This window comes from Tamandua tetradactyla, chromosome 17, assembly GCF_023851605.1.
Source record: "Tamandua tetradactyla isolate mTamTet1 chromosome 17, mTamTet1.pri, whole genome shotgun sequence".
NCBI classification, from domain to species: Eukaryota; Metazoa; Chordata; class Mammalia; order Pilosa; family Myrmecophagidae; genus Tamandua; species Tamandua tetradactyla.
The window spans coordinates 3,358,577-3,385,814 of NC_135343.1; the positions used below are offsets into that span (position 1 = coordinate 3,358,577).

Genomic DNA, 27,238 nt, shown 5'->3' on the forward strand with positions numbered 1-27,238 from the left:
TGATACTGGGTCAAACATTAGGGACAACCAAATCAGTGGGCCAAGCCCTTCATCTTGAGGCTTGCTCTTGTGAAGCTTCTGTAGGTAGTGAAGAAGCCTAATCTACCTATAGATATACCTAAGAGTTTCTTCTGGAGAACCTCTTTTGTTCCTCAGTTGTGACCTCTCTCTCTCTAAGTCCAACTCTGCAAGTGAAATCTTGCCCTCCCCACTCTGTAGGACATGATGTCCAGGGGGGAAAGTCTCCCTGGTGTTGCCCTCCCCACTATGTAGGACATGACATCCGGGGGGGAAAGTCTCCCTGGTGGCATGGGAGAGTCCTCTCAGGGATGAGACTGGCCCTGGCACCATAGGATCAACAATGTCATCCTGACCAAAAGCGGGGAAAGAAGTGTAACAAATAAGGCAGTGGCTGAGAGAGTTCAAATACAGAATAGAGAGTACTCTGGAGGTCACTTTTACACAAGCTTCAGTTAGACAATGCTTCCTATCATAACTTGCCAAACCCCAACCAAAACCATTCTTGCCAATCCTTAAGAACGCCTAGGGCATTATATAAGATTCCTCAAAGTTTCCATGCATTAGGGTAACTTTCCAGAAACCTACAACCTCCAGATGGTCCCTGGACCACATAAGTCCTGAACGTAGAGGGCCCAGCCTCTCCAGAACATCAACTATTTCCATTCCCCTATCCCATATTACTGATAGCCCCTTTCAATATGAAAAAACTAGACTGGGCATAGCCCAAATACCACTAAAGAGTGGGAAAAAAATCAAAGGTGATGGTGGAGTTATACAGAGAAGGTAGGGCTTAACAAATGAGTATGATTGCTGAATCATTGTATTGATATTTCTTTAAATCTCTAGTACCTTAGAGAAGCTAGAAGTAAATACCTTAAACTGTGGAACTGTAACCATTACCAAACTCTGAAATCTGTTCTACAACTAATTGTTGTGATGTACTTTGAAATTTACTGTTTTTTTGGTATATATGTTATTTTTCACAAAAATTTGATTGTGATGATAAATGCACAGCTATATGATGATATTGCAAACCATTTATTGTACACTTTGGATGATTACATAGTATGTGAAAATATAATCTATATATCAATAAAAATAAATAATTTGAAAAAAGCATCACCTTGATAATACCTTGATTTAAACTGTAAGCTAATAAATTCTCTTCATGTTTAAGGCAACCCACTTCATGGCATTTTCTTGGAGCAGCCTAGGAAACTAAAACACGCACCTTAAAAAACCTGTAGCTAATGTCATGCTTAATGGTGAAAGATGAATGCTTTCCACCTAGAATCAAGAACAAGCAGGGATGTTCATGCTTGCCATTTCTATTTAGCCTTGTACTGGAGTTCTAGCCAGGGAAATCAGTTAAGAAAGAAAAAGGAAAGAGAAAAATAAATAAGACATCTAAATTAGAAAGGAAGAAGTAAAACAGTCTGTATTTAGAGAAGGTCTATTTGGAAAATCTAATACAATTTAACAAAAAAAAAGCTAGTAGAATTAGTAATTGAGTTTTTCAAGATTATAATATACAAGATTGTAATATACAAGATAGATCTGTAATATACAAAAATCTATTGTATTTTATATACTAGCAATAAACACTCAGAAATTGAATTTTTAAAAATATTATAATAATAGCAACACAAATTAAATCCCTAGGGTTAAATATGACAAAAGATATACAAGGCCAGTCTACTGAAAACTGCAAAACATTGCTGTGAGAAATTAAAGAAGACTTAAATAAAGAGGGAGACATATCTTGTTCATGAGTTGGAAGAGTCAGTATTTTGACTTGTCAGTTCTCCCTAAAGTAATAGATTCTCTACTATTCTGTGTAAGCCAAATGCAACCTGCCACCTCTCCTTGTGACCCACGAATAAATCCTATACTCAGGACTTGATGTGTTAGCCTGACTCTTAGGATGGGATGATAAATGTGGGCTGACTCCACCTAAGGCATCTTCACATAATACACATCCTACAGCAAATAGAGGTTTACCTGTGCATTCCTTCCCCTTTTGCCCTGAACAGGTTTTAAACATTCCCAGAGTAAGTATGTATGTTTTATAGCACCTGGTCCACCCTTGCTGCTACATGTATTTCCAGTGGGAAGGGAACAGAGTCCTTCCACTGTGGCACAAGCACAGGAGGACTGTGTATAAACCATCTTCCTGCACCTGAAGCAGACAGGGACCTGCTGGCTATTGAGGACCAATATGTCTCCTCCATATACATAAATGTCATTCCATCAATGCCTGAGTGGTAGGTGCTTTTGTTGGAGACTTCAACACCTACAAACCATGATGTGGGTTGGGACCTTTGGACTACTGTTCCTGGGGGCAGATTTTGCTATGTTCTTTGCTAACCTCCATACAATGAAACTCCTTCTTTGAAGGTGGTAACCCAGGTGTCTCTCTTCTGACTGACAAATTCTAAACAAAAGAGTATGGGCAAGATGATGGCATAAGGAGGTGTGGAATTTAGTTCATCCTCCAGGGGAGCTAGTAAATAGCCAGGAACTGTATGCAACAACTGGGGAGAATTCTGTGACTAGACACACATCATACACCAATCTGGAATGGATGGAAGGGCCAAGATCACAGCATAAAACTGGCAAGAACCAGAAAAACAACAGCTGAAAATTTTTGATCAGTTAAACATAAGCTATGCTAGAGCTCTAGGATAGGTTGAACTGAATACCAAAGAACAGGTAGAGAACAAAGACAACCAACAAGAAAACACTAGGTAAAAGGGAGAAAATGACCTCCACAGTAAACTAACCAAGGAAACCACATGCCTAGATATCAGCAAAAAAAAAGAATCATATTAGGAAGCATGAAGATATGACCCAGTCAAAGGTAAAAATTAATTCTTCAAATGAGATACAGAGGATGAAACAACTAATTAAAGGTGTTCATGCAAATCTTCTAAATTAAATCACCGAGTTGAAGGATATAAAGAAGACACCAAATAACCATACAGAAGAGCTTGAAAGCTTGCAAAAACAAGTAACAATTTATTGGAATGAAAGAAACAGTAGAAGAGATGAGAAACACAATGGAGCCATGTAACAGCAGATTTGAAGAGGCAGAAGAAAGGATTAGTGAACTAGAGGACAGAACACCTGAAATCCTACACACACACACACAAAAAAAAACAGATAGGGAAAAGAATGTAAAAACATGAGCAAAGGAATTGAATGACAAAATAAAGCAAAGAAATATATATGTTATGAGTGTTCCAGAAGGAGAGGAGAAGGAATAAGGGGCAGGAAGAATAATGGAGAAATAATTACTGAAAAATTCTGAACCCTTATGAAAAACATAAAATTATAGGTCCAATAAATTTGGCATACCCCAAACAAATTAGGTCTGAATAGACGTACTCCAAGACACTTACTAATGAGATTGTCAAATTTCAAAGACAAAGAGACTCTGAAAGCAGCAAGAGAAGAGCAATCCATTACATATAAGGGAAGATCAATAAGTCTGCATGTGGGTTTCTCAGCATAAATCATGGTGGCAAGAAGGCAGTGGTATGATAAATTTAAGATACTAAAAGAGAAAAACTGCCAACCAAGAATTCTATATCTGGCAAAACAGTTTTTCAAAAATGAGGGAGAGGTTAAAATATTTTCAGACAAACAGACACTGAGAGAGTTTGTGAACAACAGACCTCCTCTACCAGGAATATTAAAGATAGATAGGAAAATACATGAGAGAAAAGTTTGGAGAAAAATATAGAAATGAAGATTGTCAGTAAGAGCTAAAAGACAGAGAAAAAATAAGATATGATATCTAAAATCCAAAAAACAAAATGGTAGAAAAAAAGTACTGCGTTTACAGTAATAATATTGAGTGTTGATGGATTAAACGCCTCGATCAAAAGACACAGACTGGCAGAGTGGATTAAAAAACAGTTTACGGGTGGGCCATGGTGGCTCAGCAGGTAGGAGTGCTTGCCTGCCATGCCCAAGGACCCGGGTTCGATTCCTGGTGCCTGCCCATGTAAAAAAAAAAAAACAGTTTACATGAGACTCACTTTTTTTTTTTGCATTTCATTATTTATTTAAATGTTTAAGCTCTTGCACTAAGGTTTTACAAGTTGGTGAATACTGACAAATTATTTCTCCCACAGAACTATAACCAACATTCCCAGACAGTATAAGCATATAGTTGAACTAACATTAATACACATCACCATTTATCAATTACATAATAAAACAAATGATCAAGTATCCAAATAGTAAGTTAAACAGCTCAAAATGCATATAAAATATTAGATGTCTGCTGAATCATTCCAGAAACCTACTTCTTTTTTTTTTTTTTTTGCAAGAGAGTTTGGGAATAAAAGGATAAATTATACTTCGAACACAGATAATAGTTGGTAAACAACTTCCAATAGATATGAAAAAAATTACAACAATTTCAAAATTTTGATTAAGAATTATTGTGGCTACCCTACCTTTTAAAAAATTTACTAAATTAAAGAGCATATTCTACATGTTCTGCACGAGACAAAAGCCACATTTTATTAAAACTATTTCATAGACCTCTCCCATTCATTTGTTAGGCCTCTCCCCATCCCCTGGCTGAGTTGCACCCCAAAGGGCAAATTTTAAATGAACTGTAAGTCTTTTTTTCAGGAAAGGTCAACTATTACAAATGATCAGCCCATTTTAAATGCTGACCAAAAAGAATCTTTTGTTCAGTGTCTAAATAGGCTGATTGTAACCCAAACACAGAGGTTAAAATCCTGTCAAGCTTGTAGCATGGTAAATCTGCTTTTCAGTAGTCCTAAGGAAGCTTCATTGGACTTGCCGACATGTTGGTTAAGATGGTTGACAAATTAGGTCCTTCCTCTCTCAACTTTCACTTCCAAGGTAATAGCATCAGATACCCAGTTTTATTGAATGCAGCGGTTATTTCTGCGACCATTGGAGTCTTTGACATGTAGCCACATTTTAAGACAATAGTTCTGCAAATACAAAATATTCTTGCTGTTAAAAGCCCCATGCCACTTTTGTCTTATTAACTGTACTTACTGCAACTTCATATTTCATTGAACTTTCAATCAATGCTAGGGCAACAAGCACTGGAGCTCTCCCAAGACCTGCAACACAATGAACAGTGATGCAGCCACTTAAATTTTACAAGACTTAACCAATCATCATCAATCTGGTTAGATGGTGGTGCACCATCATCAAAAAGCCAACCACGAACATGGATGCCTTCTTTTCTCCACAAGAGCAGTGTCACACATTGCTTCACATACTCTTACTATTGTGCTAACTCCATTCTTCTTAAGTTCCTTTATAAATTTGCTTAAGGTTGCATTGGTCAGATTGTGTGTAATAACAAATCTCCTGTTCTTATATGTGACTTCCACAGGGGCTGGGTGGTTCATTCAAGCCATGTAATTTAGTTAAAAATCACTCAATAAGGCTGTGAAAGAATTTTAAAAGTTGAATACAGAAATGATGTGGAGAAACTGAAGTCTACCTCAATATACTCCACTTGAAATTCTCAGTGCTTTGTGTATGAAGCTGGGAGTAATGGGAAATGAAATGAACCTCCCAACAAGAAGCAGCGATTCTTCAATCCAGTAATACTGAGGCAATATAACGTAGTGCACTGAGGTTTACCCTATCCAGGTCAGAACTGTTGTAAAATGCTTTGCAGATTTCAATTCAACACTTCTGTGTCCAAGCTGACCACTCTTATGGCAGTTTCTTCTTGGAGTACTAATGAGTCTGTACAGTTCACTTGTCTGCAGAGGTTGTGCTGTGCCTGGTAGCAATCTCCCATGCCATCCAGAAACTCCATAATGTGTGACCAAGAACACCACAGAACTGAGGAAAATGTTTACTCACTGAAAATTGTGACCTCACCCTACAGGCAGTCATGAGGCTGCAAAACAGGAGGCGGTAGTGGTGGTGACTCCTGGGCATGGGGCAATGGTGGTCGTTGTGGGGTGGCAGTGGAGCAGGTGGTCATGGTGGCACCAGGCTCTACCATACAGTGAGCAGCTCCGAAGAAAGCATGTCACCGAGCCAGCCTGCAGCTGAGGAAGAGACTCATTTTAGACCCAAGGAGAAAAATAGATTGAAAGTGAAAGGTTGGGAAAAGATATTTCATGCAAACAACAACCAGAAAAGAGTGGGGGTAGCTATCCTAATATCAGACAAATTAGACTTCAAATGTAAAACAAGAGACAAAGATGTTTAATACTTCCATCATTTTCCATGGTCTCTCAAAGGAACTTTGCAAATACATTTTAATCTTCTGCCCAGCTTACTCTGGGATTTATCGTGGCATCACACTGACCTGTACAAACCAAGATCTCACTCTTTGTTCATGGACCCATGTAATTATGGTTTTTGAATACACTGATCAGACAAGTTAAATTTTACATCAAATAAACATCTCTTCCTCTGGTCTCACACAGAAGTTGAGGTTTTAAAATGCAGTCAATATCATCCTTTACCCTTTAGTCTGATTTGCCTTAGTTCTACCCAGATCAGCTTCATTCATATCTCTAATTGAAGATTACTTTTATACTGTTTTTAACAGTTTCTGTGGGGGGTAATGCTGACTTTCATAGCTACAGAACTCTAGCTGTGTCTCAGGTGTCCCACAAATACCCCAAATTCCATGAAATGACCAGGTTTTACACAAAGAGCTCAGCATATCAGAATTTAGAAATAACAGTTGTAACTCCAGAATAGATGTGACTGCTGCAAGAGCTTACAATCTAGGAACCTTAACGATAGGCTTTCCACTTATAACCCATGTTCTCAAGTTCAATTCTCAGAGTTTGCATATTATAGTTAGCCCATATTAGAGAGGCTTTATATTGTTTGTCTTTTTGTTTCAGGTTTATTTCGCTCAGCTTACTGTCCTCACCATTCGTTCACCTAGTTGCAGACCTCACAACTTTATTGCTTCTTGCAGCCACTCAACAGTGTATTGTGTGTATACACCTCAGTCCCCCTTCCAGTCTTCAGTCAATTTACCCTTAGGTTACCTCCCTCCATTACAGTTCATGAGCACTGCCACCATAAACACCAGTGTGCAAATGTTCATTCTTGTCCCCACTCTCAGTTCCTCCAAGTATACACCTAATTAAGGGGTTGCAGGATCATACAGCAACCCCACCCCTAGCCTCCTTTGGGACCATCTCACTGCCCTCCAGAAGGACTGCACCATTCTACTTCCCTACCAACAGTGAATAGATACTGCTGTCTCCCCACATCTTCTCCAGCACTTGTGTCTCTCTGTTCATTTTTAGTTTTATTCATATATCATACAGTCCAACCTAAGTAAAAAATCAATGGTTCCCAGTAAAATCACACAGCCACACCTTCACCACCACAGTCTATATTAAGTCATTTCCATTTCTTCCTAAAAATGTTCCATACCCTTCCCTCATATCATCTAATTATTGGCTTTTAGCTTTGGTGCATTGCCTTTGTTACATTCCATGGAAGCATGTTACAATGTTAATTGTAGACCCTAGTAAGCATTGATTGTATTTTTCCCATATATCATCCCATTTTCAACACCTTGCAACACTGACATTCATTTGTTCTCCCTCATGCAAAACCATTCTTATATTTGTACATTAAATCACCTTCATTGTCCACACTAGGCATGCTAAGTTATACCATCTTAGCCTTTATCTTCTATCTTTCCTTCTGGTGCCATACGTGCCCCCAGCCTTCCTCCCTCAACCATACTCACACTCAGTTTCATTTAGTGTATTTATAATATTGTGCCACCATCAGAAAATATTGTGCTATCCATTTCTGGGTCTTTACAATCAGGCCTGTTGAACATTCTGTACTCCTTCAGCTTCAAGTTCCCAATCTCTACCCTCTTTCTACCTCCTGATAACTCTGTTCTTAACTTTAACTCTCAAAGTTGCCTCATTAATGTTAGCAATGGGGACTGCCAATCTGATGAAACTTATTCCTGCAAAGGAGAAGTGAAGCCTACTTATCATTATGCCTAAGAGTCACTCCCTCCCCAAGAACCTCTTTCTTTGCTCAAATATGGTCTCTCTCTAAGCCGATTCTGCAGGTGAGCTCACTGCCCTTCCAGCTACATGGATATGACTCCCAGGGGTGTAAATCTCCCTGGCAATGTGGGACATGATTCCAGGAGATGAGCCTGGCCCTGGTATCATGGGAATGAGAAAGACTTCTGATCAAAAAGCGAAAGAGAAATGAAACAAAATAAAGTTTCAGTGACTGAGATATTTCAAATGGAGTCAAGAGGACTTTCTGGAGGTTATTTTTATACAGTATATATACATCCCTTTTAAGTTTTTGCTGTAATGGAGTAGCTAGAGGGAAATTCCTGAAACTATTTATATAAAATAGGCTTGATTCTTGTAGATGAACAATTATAGAGCTTTTAAGATATGAACATGTGAGTATGAAAAACTTGTGGCTGACACTCCCTTTATCCAGTGAATGGATAGAAAAGTAAGAGAAAAAAAAAGAAAAAAATAGATAAATCAGGGGTTATAGGGTATTTGGGGTGTTCTTTTTTTACTTTTATTTTTATTGCTTTTGAAGTAATGAAAGTATTAAAAAATCAATTGTAATGATGAATGCACAGCTTTATGATGATACTGTGAACCACTGATTTACACTTTAGGTGATTATATCTCAATGAAAAATCATTGAAGAAAAAATTTAAAAAGAGACAAAGAAGTACACTATGTAGTAATAAAAGGGGCAATCCATCAAGAAGACAAAATAATTACAAATATTTATACAGCAAGCCAGAGTACCCCAAAATACATTAGGCAAACACTGGCAACACTGAAAGTAGAAGTAGATACTTCTACGGTGAAAGTTGGAGACTTAAATACACCACTTCATCAATGGATAGAACATCTAGACAGAGGATTAATAAGGAAACAGAGATTTTGAATAGTATGATAAATGAACTAGACTTAACAGACATTTACAGAACATCACACCCCACAACAGGATACACATTCTTTTGAAGTGCACGTGGGTCATTCTCCAGGATAGACCACATGTTAGGTCACAAAGCAAGTCTGAATAAATTTTAGAAGAGCAAAATTATATAGAACATTTTCTCAGATCATAATGAAATGAAGTTGGAAATCAATTACAGGCAGAAGTCTGGAAATTTCACAAATAGATGGAGGTCAAACAACACATTCTTAAACAACCAATGGGTCGAGGAAGAAATTACAGGAAAAATCATTATATATCTTGAGGTAAATAAATATGAGAACACATCATATCAAAACTTATGAGATGGAGGATAGGCAGTGCCGAGAGGGAAATATGTTGCCCTAGACACCTATATTAAAAAAGAAGAAACAGTAAAAAATTGAAAAATTAATGGCTCACCTGAAGGAACTACAGAAAGAACAGCAAACTAACTCCAAAGCAAACAGAAGGAAAGAAATACAAAGATTAGAGCAGAAAAATGAGAACATGAAAACGATAGAGAGAATCAACAAAACCAGAAGTTGGTTCTTTGAGAAAAATCAGTAAAATCAATGAACTCTTAGCTCAGCTGACAAAAAAGAGAGAATGCAAATAAAATCAGAAATGGGAGGGGGACATAACTACTGACCCTGAAGAAACAAAGGAGGTAATAAGATGATACTATGAGCAACGATATGTTAACAAACTAGCAATTTAGACAAAATGAATGGCTTCCTAGAAAAGTATGAATAATAAACACTAACTCAAGAAGAAATAGAAGACTTCAACAAGCTAATCACAAGTAAAGAGATCAAATCAGTTATCAAAAACCTCCCCAAAACAAAAAGTCCAGGACCTGATAGCTTCATGTATGAATTCTACCAACTATTCAAGAAACAATTAGTACCAAACCTGCTCAAACTTAAAAAAAAAAAAAAAAAATTGAAGACCTAAATAGATGGAAGGGCATACCATGTTCCTGGATTGGAAGACTAAATATAGTTAAGATGTCAATCCTACCTAAATTGATCTACAGATTCAATGCAATACCAATCAAAATCCCAACAACTTATTTTTCAGAAATAGAAAAACCAATAAGCAAATTTATCTGGAAGGGCAGGGTGCCCCGAATTGCAAAAAACATCTTGAGGAAAAAAAACGAAGATGGAGGTCTCGCGCTGCCGGACTTTAAGGCATATTATGAAGCCACAGTGGTCAAAACAGCTTGGTATTGGCATAAAGATAGATATATCGACCAATGGAATCGAATAGAGTGCTCAGATATAGACCCTCTCATCTACGGACATTTGATCTTTGATAAGGCAGTCAAGCCAACTCACCTGGGACAGAACAGTCTCTTCAATAAATGGTGCCTAGAGAACTGGATATCCATATGCAAAAGAATGAAAGAAGACCCATATCTCACACCCTATACAAAAGTTAATTCAAAATGGATCAAAGATCTAAACATTAGGTCTAAGACCATAAACAGTTAGAGGAAAATGTAGGGAGATATCTTACGAAACTTACAATTGGAGGCGGTTTTATGGACCTTAAACCTAAAGCAAGAGCACTGAAGAAGGAAATAAATAAATGGGAGCTCCTCAAAATTAAACACTTTTGTGCATCAGAGAACTTCATCAAGAAAGTAGAAAGACAGCCTACACAATGGGAGACAATATTTGGAAATGACATATCAGATAAAGGTCTAGTATCCAGAATTTATAAAGAGATTGTTCAACTCAACAACAACAAAAAGACAGCCAACCCGATTACAAAATGGGAAAAAGACTTGAACAGACACCTATCAGAAGAGGAAATACAAATGGCCAAAAGGCACATGAAGAGATGCTCAATGTCCCTGGCCATTAGAGAAATGCAAATCAAAACCACAATGAGATATCATCTCACACCCACCAGAATGGCCATTATCAACAAAACAGAAAATGACAAGTGCTGGAGAGGATGCGGAGAAAGAGGCACACTTATCCACTGTTGGTGGGAATGTCAAATGGTGCAACCACTGTGGAAGGCAGTTTGGCGGTTCCTCAAAAAGCTGAATATAGAATTGCCATATGACCCAGCAATACCATTGCTGCATATTTACTCAAAGGACTTAAGGGCAAAGACACAAACGGACATTTGCACACCAATGTTTATAGCAGCGTTATTTACAATTGCAAAGAGATGGAAACAGCCAAAATGTCCATCAACAGACGAGTGGCTAAACAAACTGTGGTATATACATACGATGGAATATTATGCAGCTTTAAGACAGGATAAACTTATGAAGCATGTAATAACATGGATGGACCTAGAGAACATTATGCTGAGTGAGTCTAGCCAAAAACTAAAGGACAAATACTGTATGGTCCCACTGATGTGAACGGACATTCGAGAATAAATTTGGAATATGTCATTGGTAACAGAGTCCAGCAGGAGGTAGAAACAGGGTAAGATAATGGGTAATTGGAGCTGAAGAGATACAGACTGTGCAACAGGACTAGATACAAAAACTCAAAAATGGACAGCACAATAATACCTAATTGTAAAGTAATCATGTTAAAACACTGAATGAAGCTGCATCTGAGCTATAGGTTTTGTTTGTTTGTTTGTTTGTTTTTGTTTTTTGTTTTTTGTTTTTTTTATTATTATTATTACTTTTATTTCTTTTCTTTATATTAACATTCTATATCTTTGTCTGGTGTGTCGCTAGTTCTTCTAAACCGATGCAAATGTACTAAGAAACGATGATCATGCATCTATGTGATGATGTTAAGAATTACTGATTGCATATGTAGAACGGTATGATTTCTAAATGTTGGGTTAATTTCTTTTTTTTCCCATTAATTAATAAAAAAAAATAATAAAATAAAAAAAGATTGCTCCTTAAAAGTATCTATTTGGTGTTCCACACTTGTGCAAGGTGTTGAAATATGGTGGTATATGGAATCCCATGTTTTATACAGGATTATTCTGTAACCCACATCTTCTCAAATAAAGGGAAAAAATAATCACTGCTCACGAAAAAAATAAAAGAGTACACTCAGAGATTTACTAGATGCAGTCTGCTGAATAAAAAGGCTATTCTCACAGGAAGAAAAAAAGATATGTGCATTTCCTATCTAACGACTGAAAGTCCAGGTATTTTGAAAAGCACCTGATTTCTCAAAGATGAAAACCCTCATTTTCCATCTCTGGAAAGACAGACATTTCACACCTCATTTTACTCACCTGAACTTCTTCTTCTTTAACATCACCATCTACTACAAATTTAGGAGGTGGTCACTAAAGGTAAATGGCTTTGGATGCATTTCCAGAAGGAAAAGAAACCTAGGCAAGACTATTACTCTTTGCTACAGCTACTTCCTACAGTTCAAACTGCCAATTCTCCTGCTTCTCCTGAACAGGTGTTGTTAGGAGTTATGTGGATAGGCTTACTGGTGGGAAGAAGAACTCAAGTTTCTGACAGATTCATTCATTTATTGAATAAATATCATTGAAATAAAAACCCAGCTGCCTCCCAGCCATAGAGTGGCCAGCAGAGGCAGCAGGCAAAAATGCCAAGAGCTCACTGCGAACCCATCATCACCAGCAGTGATTTTGATGGTTGAACCCAGGAGCCTGGTGTTCCAAGCCCTAAACTTTCAGCAAGTTACTGAACTTCTGAGTCTCAGTTTCACGATTAGAAAAATGGACACAAATGCCCCTACACCAAGGCATCTGGGAAAGATCTACACGACCCATCACACACTGTGTAAACACCTGTGTACCCTCAGCTTTACTGCCGGAAGTGTACATGGGAGGTTTGTCACCAAAGCATTGCATGGAGCAGCAAAAAAACTAAAAGCAAACTGGATGCCCAAAATTAGGGTACTGTTTAAACAAGCCATGGTACAGACATTAAATGGAATATTATGCAACTGTTAAAAAAATTGAAGAGGACGAAAACATTCTAGGAAGCCAATATCACCCTAATATCAAAGCCAGACAAAGATATTACAAGAAAAAAAAATACAGGCCAATCTCTTTAATGAATATAGATGCAAAAATCCCCAACAAAATACTAGCAAATCAAATCCAGCAGCATTAAAAAAGTATACACTATGACAAGGTGAATTTCATTCCAGGTATGTAAGGGTGGTTCAGCACAAGAAAATCTATTAATGTAATATACCACATCAATAAATCAAAGGGGAAATCACAGGGTTATCCTGATTGATGCAGAAAAGGCATTTGACAAAATCCACCATCGTTTCTTGATGAAAACACTTAAAAGATAGGTAAAGAGGACCTCAACACAATAAAGGACATATATGAAAAATCTACAGCTTATGTCATCCTCAATGGGGAAAGACTGAAAGCTTCCCCTCTAAGATCAGGAACAAGACAAGGATGCCCACTGTCACTACTGTTATTCAACATTGTGCTGGAAGTTCTAAATAGAGCACTTAGGTAAGAAAAAGACATAAAAGGAATCCAACTTGGAAAGGAAGAAGTAAAACTTTCCCTGTTTGCAGATAATGTGATCCTATATGTAGAAAATCCATAAAAATCTATAGCAAAGCTACTAGAGCTAATAAACGAGTACTGCAAAGTGGCAGGATACAAGATCCATATGCAAAAGCAGTAGTGTTTCTATACATTAGTAATGGGCAATCTGAGGAGGAAATCAAGGGAAAAAATTCCATTTACAATAGCAACCAAAGGAATAAAATATTTAGGAATAAACTTAAATCAAGGATATAAAAGATTTATATACAGAAAACTATTTTTAAAAATGCTAAAAGAAATCAAATGGAAGGACCTACTGTGTTCATGGATTAGAAGACTATGTTTAGATAAGATGTCAGTTCTAAACAAATTGATTTATAGATTTATTGTAATACCAATTAAAATCCCAATAACTTACTTTGAAGAAATAGAAAACCAATAATAAAATTTATTTGGAAGGCGAGGATGCCCCAATAGCTAAAATATCTTGTGAAAGAAAAATAAAGTGGGAGGTCTCACCCTACCTGACTTTAATGCATATTACAAGGCCACTGTGGTCAAAACAGCATGATACTGGCATAAAGATAAGGATATTGGCCAATGGAGTTGAACTGAGGGTTTAGAAATAAACCCTTTCATCTATGGACAATTGATCTTTGGTAAGGCAGTCAAGTCAACTCAACTGGGACAGAGCAGCCTTTTCAACAAGTGGTGCTTGGAGAACTGGATATCCATATCCAGAGAATAAAAGAGGACCCCTTCTCACATCTTGTACAAAAATTAGCTCAAAAGTGATCAAAGACTAAACATTAGAGCTAAGACCATAAAACTTTTAGAAGAAAATGTAGAGAAATATCTTAAATATCTTATGATAGGAGGTGGTTTCCTAGATCTTATACCAATAGCACAAGCAATGAAAGAAGAAATAGATAAATGGGATCTCTCAACATTGAATACTTTTGTGCATCAAAGGACTTTGTCAGGAAAGTAAAAGGCAGCCTACACAATGGGAGAAAATGCTTGGGAACCACATATCAGATAAGGGTTTAAAATCCAGAACATATAAAGAGATCCTACAGCTCAACAACAAAAAGATATACAACCCAGTTAAAAATGGACAAAAGAAATGCACAGACACTTTTCAGAAGAGGAAATACAAATGAATCAAAAAAACATATAAAAAGATGCTCAACTTTACTAGCTTTTAGGAAAATGCACAGCAAAACCACAATGAAGTAACATCTCACACCTACTAGAATGGCCATTATTTAAAAAAAACCAGAAAACTACAAATGCTAGAAAGGATGTGGAGAAAGAGTTATACTTATTCACTGTTGATGGAAATATAGAATTGTATTCTGGAAAGCTCTGAAAGGCTGTTTGACGGTTCCTCAGGAAGCTAAGTATAGAATTGCCATATGATCCAGCAGTCCCATTAATAGGCATATACTTGGAGGAACTGAAGGCAGGGACCTGAACAGACATTTGTACACCAATGTGTATAGCAGAACTATTCATGATCTCCAAGAGATGGAAACAGCCCAAATGTCCGTCAATGGTTGAGTGGATAAACAAACTGTGGTATAAATATATAGGATCAAATACTGTGCATCTGTAAGATGGAATAAAGTCATGATGCACTCCACAACATGGATGAAACTTGAGGACATATATTGAGTGAAAATAACCAGAAAGAAAAAGACAAATACTGTATGGTTGCACTAATATGAACTAACTATAATGAGAAAACTTTGTTAAGAACACAGGTTTTTAGGAGATAGAAAGAGGGTAGTGATCTGACATTCGATGCTGAAGGAGTACAGAATGTTCAACAGGATTGATTGTAAATATCCAGAAATGGATAGCACAATACTACTTGTGATAGCACAATATTGTAAGTATAATGGACAAAGCTGAATGAGTATGGTCAAAAGAGAAAGACTAGGGGCATGTATGACCCCAGAAGAAAAGATGGAGGATAAAAACTGGGACTATATATAGCTTATATAAGTTATAAACATATAACTTAGCAAAACATAGAGTGGACAATCATGGTGATTAAATGTACAAATATAAGAAAGTTTTCACATGAGGGAAAACAAATGAATGTCACTATTGCAAGGTGTTGATGACGGGATAGTATATGGAAAAAATACAGTCAATGCAAACTAGGGTCTATGGTTAACAGTAGCATTCTAATATTCTTCCATTAATTGTAACAAAGGCAGTGTATCAAATCTAAATGCCAATAAGAGGGGTTTATAAGGGAGGGCAGGGGATTTGTTGCTGTTGTTTCTCCATTCTGTTTTTTTATTCTTTATTTTTTATTTTTTCTCTTCTTTCTTTATAGAAGAAGGAGAAATGTTCTCATGTAGATTGTGGTGGTGAATGTGTACTTATGTGACTATTACCAGGATTATACCAGGAACCATTGATTGTTCACTTGGATGGTTTGCATGGTGTATGAATAAAATTGTTTTAAAAATAAACAGAAAGACAAAAGTGCTGGAGGAGATGTGGAGAGAGAAGAGATTCCTATTCACTGTTGATTGAGAAGTAGAATTCTGCAGCCTCTCTGGAGGGCAGTATGGTAGTTCCACAGGAGGCTAGGTATAAGGTTGCCATATGATCCTGCAACCCCTCTATTAGGTATACACTTGGAAGAACTGAAAACAGGGATGATATTGATGGTATTTTAAAACTACAACTTCTGTGTAAGACCAAAGGAAGAGATTTTCTTTATATCAGATTTATACATATATTTTCTGTAGCACACTAATTTAACCTGTATGGTCAGTTGATTTAAACAATATAATTACATGCAACCTAGAACAGGGAATGTGATGTTGTTATTCTGTACAGGTTAATACAATACCCTGATATATCCCAGAGTATCTTTGGTAGAAAATAAAAAAATATTTGCAAAGTCCCCTTAAGGGACTGGAGGGAAATGTGGAAATATTAACCTCTATGTTGGGAATTCCTGATATTCTTGCATGCATTAGGGACTGCCAATTTAATAAGTCAAGCCCTTGATCTTGAGGCTTACCCTTACAAAACTTATCCCTGTAGTGGCAAACCTAAACCTACTTATAATTATGCCTAAGAGTCACTCCCAGAGAACCTCTTTTGTTGCTCTAATGTGGCCTTTCTCTCAAAGCCAACTCTGCAAATAAATTCACTACCTTCCCCACTATATGGGACATGGGACATGACTCCCAGGGAAGTAAGTCTCTCTGACAACATTGAACATGACTCTCAGGGAAGAGCTGAGCCCTGGCATTGTGGGATTGAGAATGCCTTCTTAACCAAAAGGGGGAAGAGAGATGAAACAAAACAGAGTGTCAGTGTCTAAGAGATTTCAGATAGAGTCAAGAGGTCATTCTGGAGGTTATTCTTATGCATTATATATATATATATATATATATATATATATATATATATATATATTCCTTTTAAGTTTCTTGTGTGGTAGAATAGCTAGAAGGAAAAACCTTAAACTATTTAACGTACTCCAGTAGACTTGATTCTTGACAATGGTTGTATAACTACATAGCTTTTATTGTGTGACCATGTGATTGTGAAAACCTATGACTGACACTCCCTTTATCCAGTGTATGGGCAGGTGAATAATAAAAGACAAAAATAAATAAACAAGTAAGAGGGAGGAATAAGCAGTATGGGATGTTTTGGGTGCTTTTCTATTTTAACTAATTTTATTTTGTTTTATTTCTTGGAGTAATGAAAATGTTCTAAAATTGATTTTGGCACATTTCTAAAAATATATAACTATGTGATGATTCTGTGAGCCATTGATTGTGTACTTTGGATGCATTACATGGTGTGTGAATATATCTCAATAAAATTGCATTAAAATTTTCTAATAAAAATTGTATCAGGCTGTTTTGTAAACATAAACAACCTGATTCACAAATTCATTTGTTGTCATAAACAGAGCAATAACCCTTCCCCGGTAATGTCCATGTCCTCATCCCCAGAACCTTTGAAATGTTAGGTTATGCGGCACAGGGTGATTAAAATTCCAGATGGAATTGCTGATCAACTGACCTTAAAATAGGGAAAATGTCTTAGATTATCTGGGTGGATTCAGCATAATCCAAGGGTCCTTAAAGTGGAAGAAAGAACCAAAGAAAGCTATGATGATGGAAGCAGAAGCAGAGATGCTGTGTTGTTGGCTTTGAGATGGAGGAAGGGGCCACAAGCCAAGAAACAGAGTTGGCCTCTAAAAACTGGCAAAATCAGGGAAAAAAATCTTCCCTCGAGCTTTCAGATATGAACACAGACCTTCTGATACTTTGATTTTAGCCCAGTGAAATCTGTGTTGGACTTACGAAATAGAGAAGTCTAAAATAATAAATTTGTGTTTTAAGCCACTTAAAAAAAAATGGGCAAAGGGCTTGAATAGACATTCTTTGAAAGCACATGAAAAGATGCAGAACATCAAGAGCCATTAGGGAAATGCAAATCAAAACCAAGCAAATCAAAACCACCGCATGTCCACTAGAATGGCTAGTTGTAAAGAAATGGAGAATAATAAGTGTTGGAGCAGATATGGAGAAATTGGAAACTTTGGGAATTGTAAGCGGAAAGGTAAAGTGGTGCAGCTGTTGTGGAAAACAACTTGGAGGTTCCCGAGAAAGTTAACATAGACTCTCCGTGTGACACGGCTATCCCGCATCTACATATATAATCCACATAATTGAATAATAGATTCAGACAGATCCTGGTACATCAACAGTCTAGCAGCATTATCCCCAGAGGCCAAAAGGTGGAAACAGCCAAAGTGTTCATCAATAAAGTGGGTGATAATTATAGTACAATAATGTAAGCACACTGAATGAAGCTGAATGTGAGAAGAGGGAAGACAGAGGGAAGAGGGCTGGGGGAAACTAGAAGGAAAGATAGATGATAAAGACTGAAATGGTATAACCTAGGAATGCCTAGAATGTACAATGATAGTAACTAAATGTGCAAATTAAAAAATGCTTTTGCCTGAGGAAGAACAAAGGAATGTCAATATTGCAGGGTGTTGAAAATAGATGGTAATTCATATTTTAAACTTTAACTTATGTGTGAGACTAAAGCAAAAAATGTTTATTTGGTACAAAATTTATATTTTGACTGGTGCACTTCCAAATATAACTTATATGGACAGCTTAATTGAACACTGTAAGTGATGGAACCTTGGAGAGGGCATGAGATTTTCTAGGTTTGTCCAGAGTGATGCCCCGATAAATCCCAGAGTGATTTGAACAGTGAATAAAAAAGTATTTGCAAAGTCCCCTTGGGGGAATGGCGAGAAAGGGGGAAAGTTCAACTTCCTCATTTAGAGAATTCCTGATGTTCTCACAAGCAGTGGAGACAACCAAATAGGCTGAGACCTCAATCTTGGGGTTTGTTCATATGAAACTTTGCCCTGCAAAGGATAGACTAAGCCTACTTAAAACTAAGCCTAAGAGTCACCCCAGAGAACCTCTTTTGTTGCTCAGATGTGGCCTCTGTCTCTCAGTCAACATGGCAAGCAAACTTACTGCCCTCCCCCTCTTTACATGGGGCATGACTCCCAGGGGTGTAAACTTCCCTGCACCGTGGGACAGAAATCCTAGAATGAGCTGGGACTCAGCACCAAGGGATTGAGAAAACCTTGACTGAAAGGGGGAAGAGAGAAATGAGGCAAAACAACGTGTCAGTAGCTGAGAGATTTCACATAGAGTCGGAGGTTATCCTGAAGGTTATTCTTATGCATTGCATAGATATCTCCTTTTTTAGTTTAAAGTGTATTAGGCTAAAGGGAAGTGCCTGAAACTGTTGAGCTGTGTTCCAGTAGCCATGTTTCTTGAAGATGATAGTATAATGATAAAGCTTTCATAATGTGACTGTGTGATTGTGAAAATCTTGTGTCTGATGCTCCTTTTATCTACAGTATGGTCAGATGAGTAAAACGTATGGATTAAAAATAAATAAATGATGGGAGAACAAATGTTAAAATTAAAATATATATATATTGGGTAGATGGAAATACTAGTGGTCAATGAGAGGGAAGGGTAAGGGGTATGGTATGTATGAGTTTTTTTTTCTTTTTATTTCTTTTTCTGGAGTGATGCAAATGTTCTAAAAAATGATCATGGTGATGAATATGCAACTATGTGATGATACTGTGAGCCACTGATTGTACACCATGTATGGAATGTTCGTTATGTTAAGAATGTATGTGCTTAAAAAAATTAAAAACTGAAAAAAAAAGTGGGTGAGCAAAATGTGATACATGCCCATAGTTGGGATATTATTAAACCATGAAAAGATGAACCTTGAAAACATTATGCTAAGTGAAATAACCACTCACAAAAGACAAAAATGGTATGATTCCACTTATATGAGATATCTAGAATGGGCAATTCTTAGAGACAGAAAGCAGAACTGTTATTACTGGGAGATGGTGATGAGGTGGGGATGGGTGTAGCTTATTGCCTAAATAGATACAAAGTTTATGTTCAATATGATGAAAATATTCTGGAAATGGAGGTTGGTGAAAGTTACACAACATTGTCAATGTACATAATGTCACTGAATTGTGCCCTTTGAAATGGTTAAAGTGATTTCATGTTAATGTATATTTACCACAATAAAAATCTGAAACAAAGGGGATGAAAATGAATATATATTTTTAATTGAAAAATTAGCAATGGTTTTTATGAGCAAATCTGTTATGCTTCATTTCTACCCACAAACCCTCCATCTAATTTTTTCTGGGGCAGCTTGGGAAAAGTCTCAGAGAGGGAGCCAGAATGACTACAAAAGCAGGTAGGAAAATTATGACCCTAAACACTATGATATTTGAGGCAGTTTCTAGCCAGATATCGTTAGTGGGCAATATTTACTGGACAGGACATCTAATGCAATTGCAGTTTTTCAGAAATGATTCAGGATGATGGAGCTCCCCTTCCCAGGACAAGGTATTTTAGACCGTATGGTCACATCTCCATCAAGTTTACACCATTCATTCCCTGTATTTGTGGACAGAGCAACATATCTCAATGTTGTATTATTGGTATTAACATGCTTTTGTTTACTTTACTTAAGATGAAATTCTAGGGCACGCATCCTCTAAAGTTCCATATAATCCTAAATTTGATGATATGATACAGTCAGAAGCCAAATCAACTACAAAGAACATCATGGAACCAAGCAAGTATATGTTTTAACTTATAAGTACATATATGTCTAAAAGCTTATTTATTTTATTAAATGTTTTACCCATTATTTTAGCATTCTTTACAGTATTGGGGCAAACCTAAATTGAGATGTAAAAGAAAGAAAAGCCCAAAATTTCCCATAAATCTTCTATCAACTATGGAAGTCTGCAGTCTAAAGAGAAAATATTCTTGTATTTGGGGTGATTGCAAAGTACACCTGTCAGGCAGGTTCTCCTGCTCCAGGATATTAGAGGACAAGATCCAACTTTGCAAGTGTGGTTTACCATTCCTGGTAGGACAAGCCCACGGCTAACATAGTTACTTTCCATTCAACATGCAGCCATGGCCCTGTCACCGGCAGGACTCAGGACAGCCCAGCCTCCCCACGTCCCTCCTCATCACACCACCCTGCAGCATCAGCTACACAATTATATTTGCATGGAGGATTAAAGCAGACTCCTCCCCTGTAATGGAACTCAAATGCCAAAGCAAAGATGAAGAAGCTGGCTATTTATGTATAAAATATATAAGTGTACCCCACATAACACAAAATGGCAAGGAAAAGTTTAAAATGGGTGACATATGCAGTAGGAAGGAAATAGAAAAGGGTCATATACTTATCTGGCTAAGGTAGGCATTTGAAGCATGTTAAAATTATAAGACTAAGAGTAAACGTTTTAGAACTACCATGCCAAGCCATTTTATAAATCACAACTCAGATGAAATATGAATATTTTCCTACATTTTCTTCTCAGTTTGTCTTATACAACATTTTATCAAGATCACTTAATGACAAACATATTTTTTGTTACATGATTTAATTACATCTATTCCTAATGATTCACCAATGTCCTGGTAACAGAGAACAACCCCCTTGTCATTTACTGGATCAGAGTGGTCACGCTTGAAATCATGCTCATGTACCATACAGGCCTTTCTTCCCGTTTCCCTGTGTAGTGTCTGGCTGTCATGAGCACAAATTACTCAACGTCTCTGCAGCTTACTATCAGGAATACATGTGCAACGCAGCTTTGTCACTGGTTTCATGTTGCAACTTCGCATCCTTGCAGACACTTCCTGAGTGCTCTGTGACACTCAGGATAGGAAGGGGATGGGGTCCTGCCAACCTGCTCACCGAGGGGCAGTTTCCTCCACCCTATTCGGATTGCCCAGTCCCCTGGGCCTTCACCCTTGCATTGAGTTAATGGGCCAGGACACCAAGACATCTCAATCTTCAAGAGAAGCCTGATGGTATGGATCACACTCTCCCCAGGTTGCAAAGTCATTTAGCACAGTTAATTCCCATCCATGGATTGTCATGTGAGTCTCAGTACAAGTCTACAAATCAGTCCACTCTCCTGTGAAGGTCACTGACCCAGTCCACTCAGTTTTGCTCATTTTATTGGTAAATGACACAATCAGAAAATCTTTCTGCAACAAACAGACTAAGCAGGGAAAGACACAGACCTCTGAGCTTCACCCCAAATATAGACTCAGAGATTTGCTGAATGCAGAGTATGGAGTAGCAGTTTTCTCACTTTTGCATGAGAAAGCAACATATTTCCAACATGATCACAGTCATCCTTTGTCAGCATCATTCCTGAATGAAGGGATAATTTTGCTTTGAGAAAAAAAAGGAGAAATATGCATCACCTTCCCATGCTCCCTTCGAAATGGAGCAATGAGCATAACCATCTTTGGTATTGGTGCCATTTATTGAAGTTTATAGTAGATAATAACAATGAGTAACGAAGAGGGTAGGGGCACTTTTTGCTTTATACATCAAGTTGGTCCTTTTTCTCCCCTCTTTCTCACACCGCCATTCTGTAGGCTGGCACCTTTCCAACTAACCCCAGATGAGAAAACCAAGTCCTTTTACAACTTCACACACTCTAAATTGAACTGCAATACCACGTCCTTTGCCTTTTCCCCCAGGGTGGGCCCATTGCATGATGCTGCTCTCAAAATACCATGTACGGTATTGATTCATAGAAAAATACATGCAGATGCAGCAAAAGGTTTAATCACAGCTCAGATTTATTTTCCCATAGGTTCTCCACAACAAAAGACCTCAAAAAATACTGAATTTGCATCAAGTTCAATTAAGCCAGCGGAACAGATGGCTAAAGTATTTAGTAAGTAGCCTCCACAGGTGAAACATTTATGCCGTATTTGAATAGAATTACTCATTTGTCTCCCAGATAACCTGCTCCCAGGGCTTTGAGGGGAAGGACGGTGCTTTATGTGAGTCTAAAATAAGATCTTCTTAAGTCAAACTCCCTAATAATAAAACCATGGAATATGACTCTTGAGAAGAATCTTGCTCTTCAGACACGGTTCATCCCCAGCAGTGTGAGCATGTTCTGGGGGCTCATTAAACTGCACAATGTCAGGACCCCTCAACCAGCTAGTCATGTCTGCCTCCTTGTGATGCCCAGGAGATTTCTGCATACCTTAGAGAGGACGAGACTCTGAGGTCCAGACACACCTTCTCCTGTGGTCTCAGCCCTAAAGGAACAAAAGAATCCCGGGGAGACTGCTACAGATGGGCATCCTTCTTCTGCCCCAGTGGTCAGATTCCATGGTGTGCCTTTGTAGTGGGGCCTTTGCCTGAGTAGTTTTACAGCCCCTTGGTGATTCCAGGTGGGACTCACTGATAAAGTTTAAGTTCACTTTGCATTTGAGAAGACCTGAGGTCCAGGGACGTCCTCTTTAGCAGGGAGCTGAGCTCTAGAGGAAAAGTCCAGTCCCACAAGCTATGCGCTCAAGGAAGGGTCCAATTTCCAGTGAAATCTGTTCTGTCTGATACCTGTGCTGTGGGGTCAGGGGTTGAGACTAAGGACCGCCTTTGGTCTGAGAAAGGACCACAAGGAAGTGTAAGTCTCTGATGCTTCTCTGGGTCAGGAAGCTGTTGGATGGAAGAGGTTGGGATCCCAGAGTGATGCCTGCCGATTCCTGATTAGAAAGCGGACATCTCCACATGTGATATGGTCGCTTTTCCAGGAGCTGCTTCCTCTCAGGAATTCTGGGTTAGCTCCTCTTGTATGTGTGCTATAAAAAGACCTCAGTACATCTGCTCTGACTTACTGATTAATGGATGACACTGCTTGAATGAATGAATTGATCCAGAAGCTACCACAGTCCCACTTCCAAGGCTTTCATGGATTGATGTCTAGGAATCAGAATATTTTCTTTGCCCTCTCCAGGTGACCCCAATCTCTCTGAAACCAGCCACCTTTGCACACATGGGTATACATGTGCGTGAGTACATCTGAAGATGTATATCTGGGTCAAGTTCGGGAGTCTCCCATGTCACAAGAACTCACTCACCTGCACAGGCCCTCCCAGATGGGCCTTGGTTCTGTTAGGTCACCACTATGGGGGGCTGGGTTCTGTTTGAGCAGCATTTTCAGAACTCATAGGACAACATGTTCATCAAGGATGGGGCTCACTGATGAGAACTCCTTTTACTAGTGAATGTGATGGTTAAGTTTTGATATTATATGTCCTTATTATAAGTACCTATTCCTTCAAATGAATAGCATATCCGCTAAAATCCCAACAGCCTTTGAAAAAGTATTCAGAACAAATACACAATCAATGCAATTAGTGGTGACAATTATCTGTAGTTCAGCAAAGCAAACCTAGAAGAGAAAGTAAAGCTGTTCTCACTGATAGGCAGAAAACCAGAAAACTTTAACAGGAAACGGATATTTATTATATTCCCCCCCAAAAATGAGAAATTAGCAATGGTTTTATAAATCAAGAACTTTATGAACTTACAAACTCTGTAATGGTTCATTTGTACCCCCACAACATCCACTGAAATTTTATGGGCCTCCTTGGGGAAATTCTCAGGGGGGTTAGACGACAACAGAAGCAGGTAGGAAAATTATGACCGTAAGTACCGTGAGCTTTGAGGCAGAGTTCCAGCCAGGTATTGGTGGGTGATGTTTACTGTGCAGAACATCTAGTGCAGTCACAGTTTTTCAGAAATGATTCAGCTTGGCAGAGTTCCCATTCCCGTGACAAGGTATTTTAGAACATAAGGTCACATATCCAACGAGTTTGTCCCATTCATTCCTTGTATTTGTAGACAGCTCTAGCTACTTTTGCTAGATAGTGCAACTTATTTCAATGCTGTGCTGTATTACTGGTATTAACATACCTTTGTTTACTGTAGATGAATTTCTTCGGCAAGGGTTCTCCAGAATTCCATATAATCCCATCCTTGATGAAACAAGAAGTACAGCAGCCTATTCAAGTAAAAAGAACTTCATGAAAGAAGGTAAATTTATCTTTTTATACTCATAAGTGCTCATATTTCTAAAGGCCTATTTATTGCATTAAACGTATACCCCATCATTTTAGTATTCTTTAACCTTTTGGGGCAGTGGCAAATTGAGATGTAAAAGAATTTTCAAAATCCTCCATATAACCTTCCATTGTCTATGGTGTAAAGTGTAAACATCCCCTTATTTGGCATGATCCCTGAAATCCACATGTCAGTATGTCCTCATGCTGTGAAGGCTGTTCAGAGGACAAAAATAGGCTTTGCAAAGGGGGTTCACCATTCCCGGTAGCAGAAGCCCTGAGTAATGTAATAGCTTTCCACTCAATGCACTTTATTCCAACATGCATGATTGGTTTGGTTCTTGAATCAACCTCTTTAGAGAGCCAGGGCAGCTATCAATTCTCCATTTCACAGACAATAAGATTGAACGGCAAAAATGACTTGTTATAGGGTACCTACCTAAAAATGGACAAAAACAAAGAACATATTCTTCTCCAAAGCAGTTTCTTAGAATTTTTTGAAAGTAGCACTTTGAGAATTAAGTTAGGTATTTGGTCACATATTAAGGACAGAATTGTGCATCAGAAGGCTGCCAGCAGTGCCTGAAAAGGAAACTACCCTCAGCAGTACGGAGTTCAGCTTTACGCTGGTGTGTCGTATACAGATGTGAATTCCAGCTCCTGAAGTTAGTTTCCCATACCGCCTTCCCAGGCTCTAGACTTTGTAATCAGCATCTCTCTACACTGGCATTTGACCTTACTAACACATTTTCCAAGTACAGTTGGAACACTGTCTTAGCATTCCAAGTTAAAAATGTAGAAGGAAGGAAGGGCCCAAGGGGTTTGTGAATATGTAATGAAGAAAACCTTCTCAATATATATTTTTTTCTGTTTCATCAAAGAAGCCAGAATTGATGAAAATTCTCCTAAACCAGAAAATTTTCTTCGCGGTTTGGACACAATTTCCAATAATGGTAAATACAGAAGGGTAAAATTGGGTTGGGGGTCAATAAGTAAAACCCCTTCTTCATCTTTCCTGAGTTCAGAACCAAATGTGAATCTGATCTAAGGGTCCCATGGATGGAGTAGAAACTATCTTCTAGATAAGTACTTGTCTGGAAAATGTGGGTGTCTCACCCCACATTAAGAAATGTTGTCCCCACAACTGGCAGGGTTTAGGAAACCCATGGCCTCCTCAAACCCTCACCCTATCTGTATACTTTAGAGGAGCAGATCAGAATGTTTGCTTTCCGTAGGCAAACAGATAGATGCCAAGGAAAAAAAGAAAACAGAAAAAAAAAAAAGGAACCAGCTACATGAGTCCAACTCCTTTCCCCAAACTTTCCCCAAGCCAGATCCGTTTTGCCCTCTAGGCTAGAGGGGCCTAGTGAGGGGCTGAGTTCACTCCCGAAGTGGTGCCCAGAGAAGTTCTGCCGATCCACATGAGACGAGTGGGAAGCATGGTCCCTTCCAGCTGATGAGTTGGTTGCATTAGCCAGTAAAAGCCAAGGCTCATCCCGCCAATTAGAGTGGAGGCAGGTGGGCCTGAAAACAGAATGAGGAACTAGAATCCCATGCAGCATTTCTTTATTCAAAAGATTTTTGAAAATGAATGGGTCATATACGCCTGTGCCCAACTTGGCAAATACTGTGGCCTTTCCTGGATGCAGGAATATGAACTGGGCCTATGGCTGCCAAGCTTGGCTGTGCGCCCATGGTGGGTGGAGCTGGGGAACAGGAAAAGCTCATTTAAAATCCTTATTCCTGGGTTCTCCAGAAGTGGAACCCAGGAATATGCACATCTTTATATATTCCCCAAGCAAGGTACCAGACCCTTGTGTTTGAAACCATGACTTAGATGACTTTGTAAGACTAAATTACTGCAGAACTCTCTTTAACAGGATATTTCTGATATCCCTGTATTTGTCCTACACATTCCTTCTGCAAATCGCATGATAATCATGAATTTAAAATAGTTGAACTCTTTGGTACCTGGGTGTACTTTGGGAGAGCTGAACGATGATTTTATACTAAGGACCGCATGTGGGCTGGAATGGCCTCATCAACAGCTGTATCTTTCCATGTGCTTGTGAAATGGCTGTCCAGTTGTCCCAACATGTTTATTTTAAAAGTCCACCTTTGTTCTGGTGAATGACATGCCCCCTTTATTACATGCTAAATTCCCACATGTACTGAGTTTATCACTGGGTTTTTGATTCCACTGGTCCATTTGTCCCTAT

The 27,238-nt window shown here is 38.2% G+C and overlaps 1 protein-coding gene and 1 pseudogene across 5 annotated transcripts in view; one reads left to right on the forward strand and one right to left on the reverse strand.

Moving 5' to 3' along the window:
- The window catches only part of C17H2orf92 (chromosome 17 C2orf92 homolog), a 432,030-nt gene that overhangs the window by 380,852 nt on the left and 23,940 nt on the right, over positions 1-27,238 (forward strand). For all 5 annotated transcript variants that reach the window (XM_077133807.1, XM_077133808.1, XM_077133809.1 and 2 more), the window contains 4 exons: positions 20,593-20,697; positions 22,757-22,840; positions 24,889-24,993; positions 25,901-25,972. In XM_077133807.1, the coding sequence (XP_076989922.1) occupies positions 20,593-20,697; positions 22,757-22,840; positions 24,889-24,993; positions 25,901-25,972 (366 nt within the window). The remainder of the gene's footprint in view (positions 1-20,592; positions 20,698-22,756; positions 22,841-24,888; positions 24,994-25,900; positions 25,973-27,238) is intronic.
- LOC143661469 (protein tyrosine phosphatase type IVA 1-like) lies at positions 4,929-5,429 on the reverse strand (annotated as a pseudogene).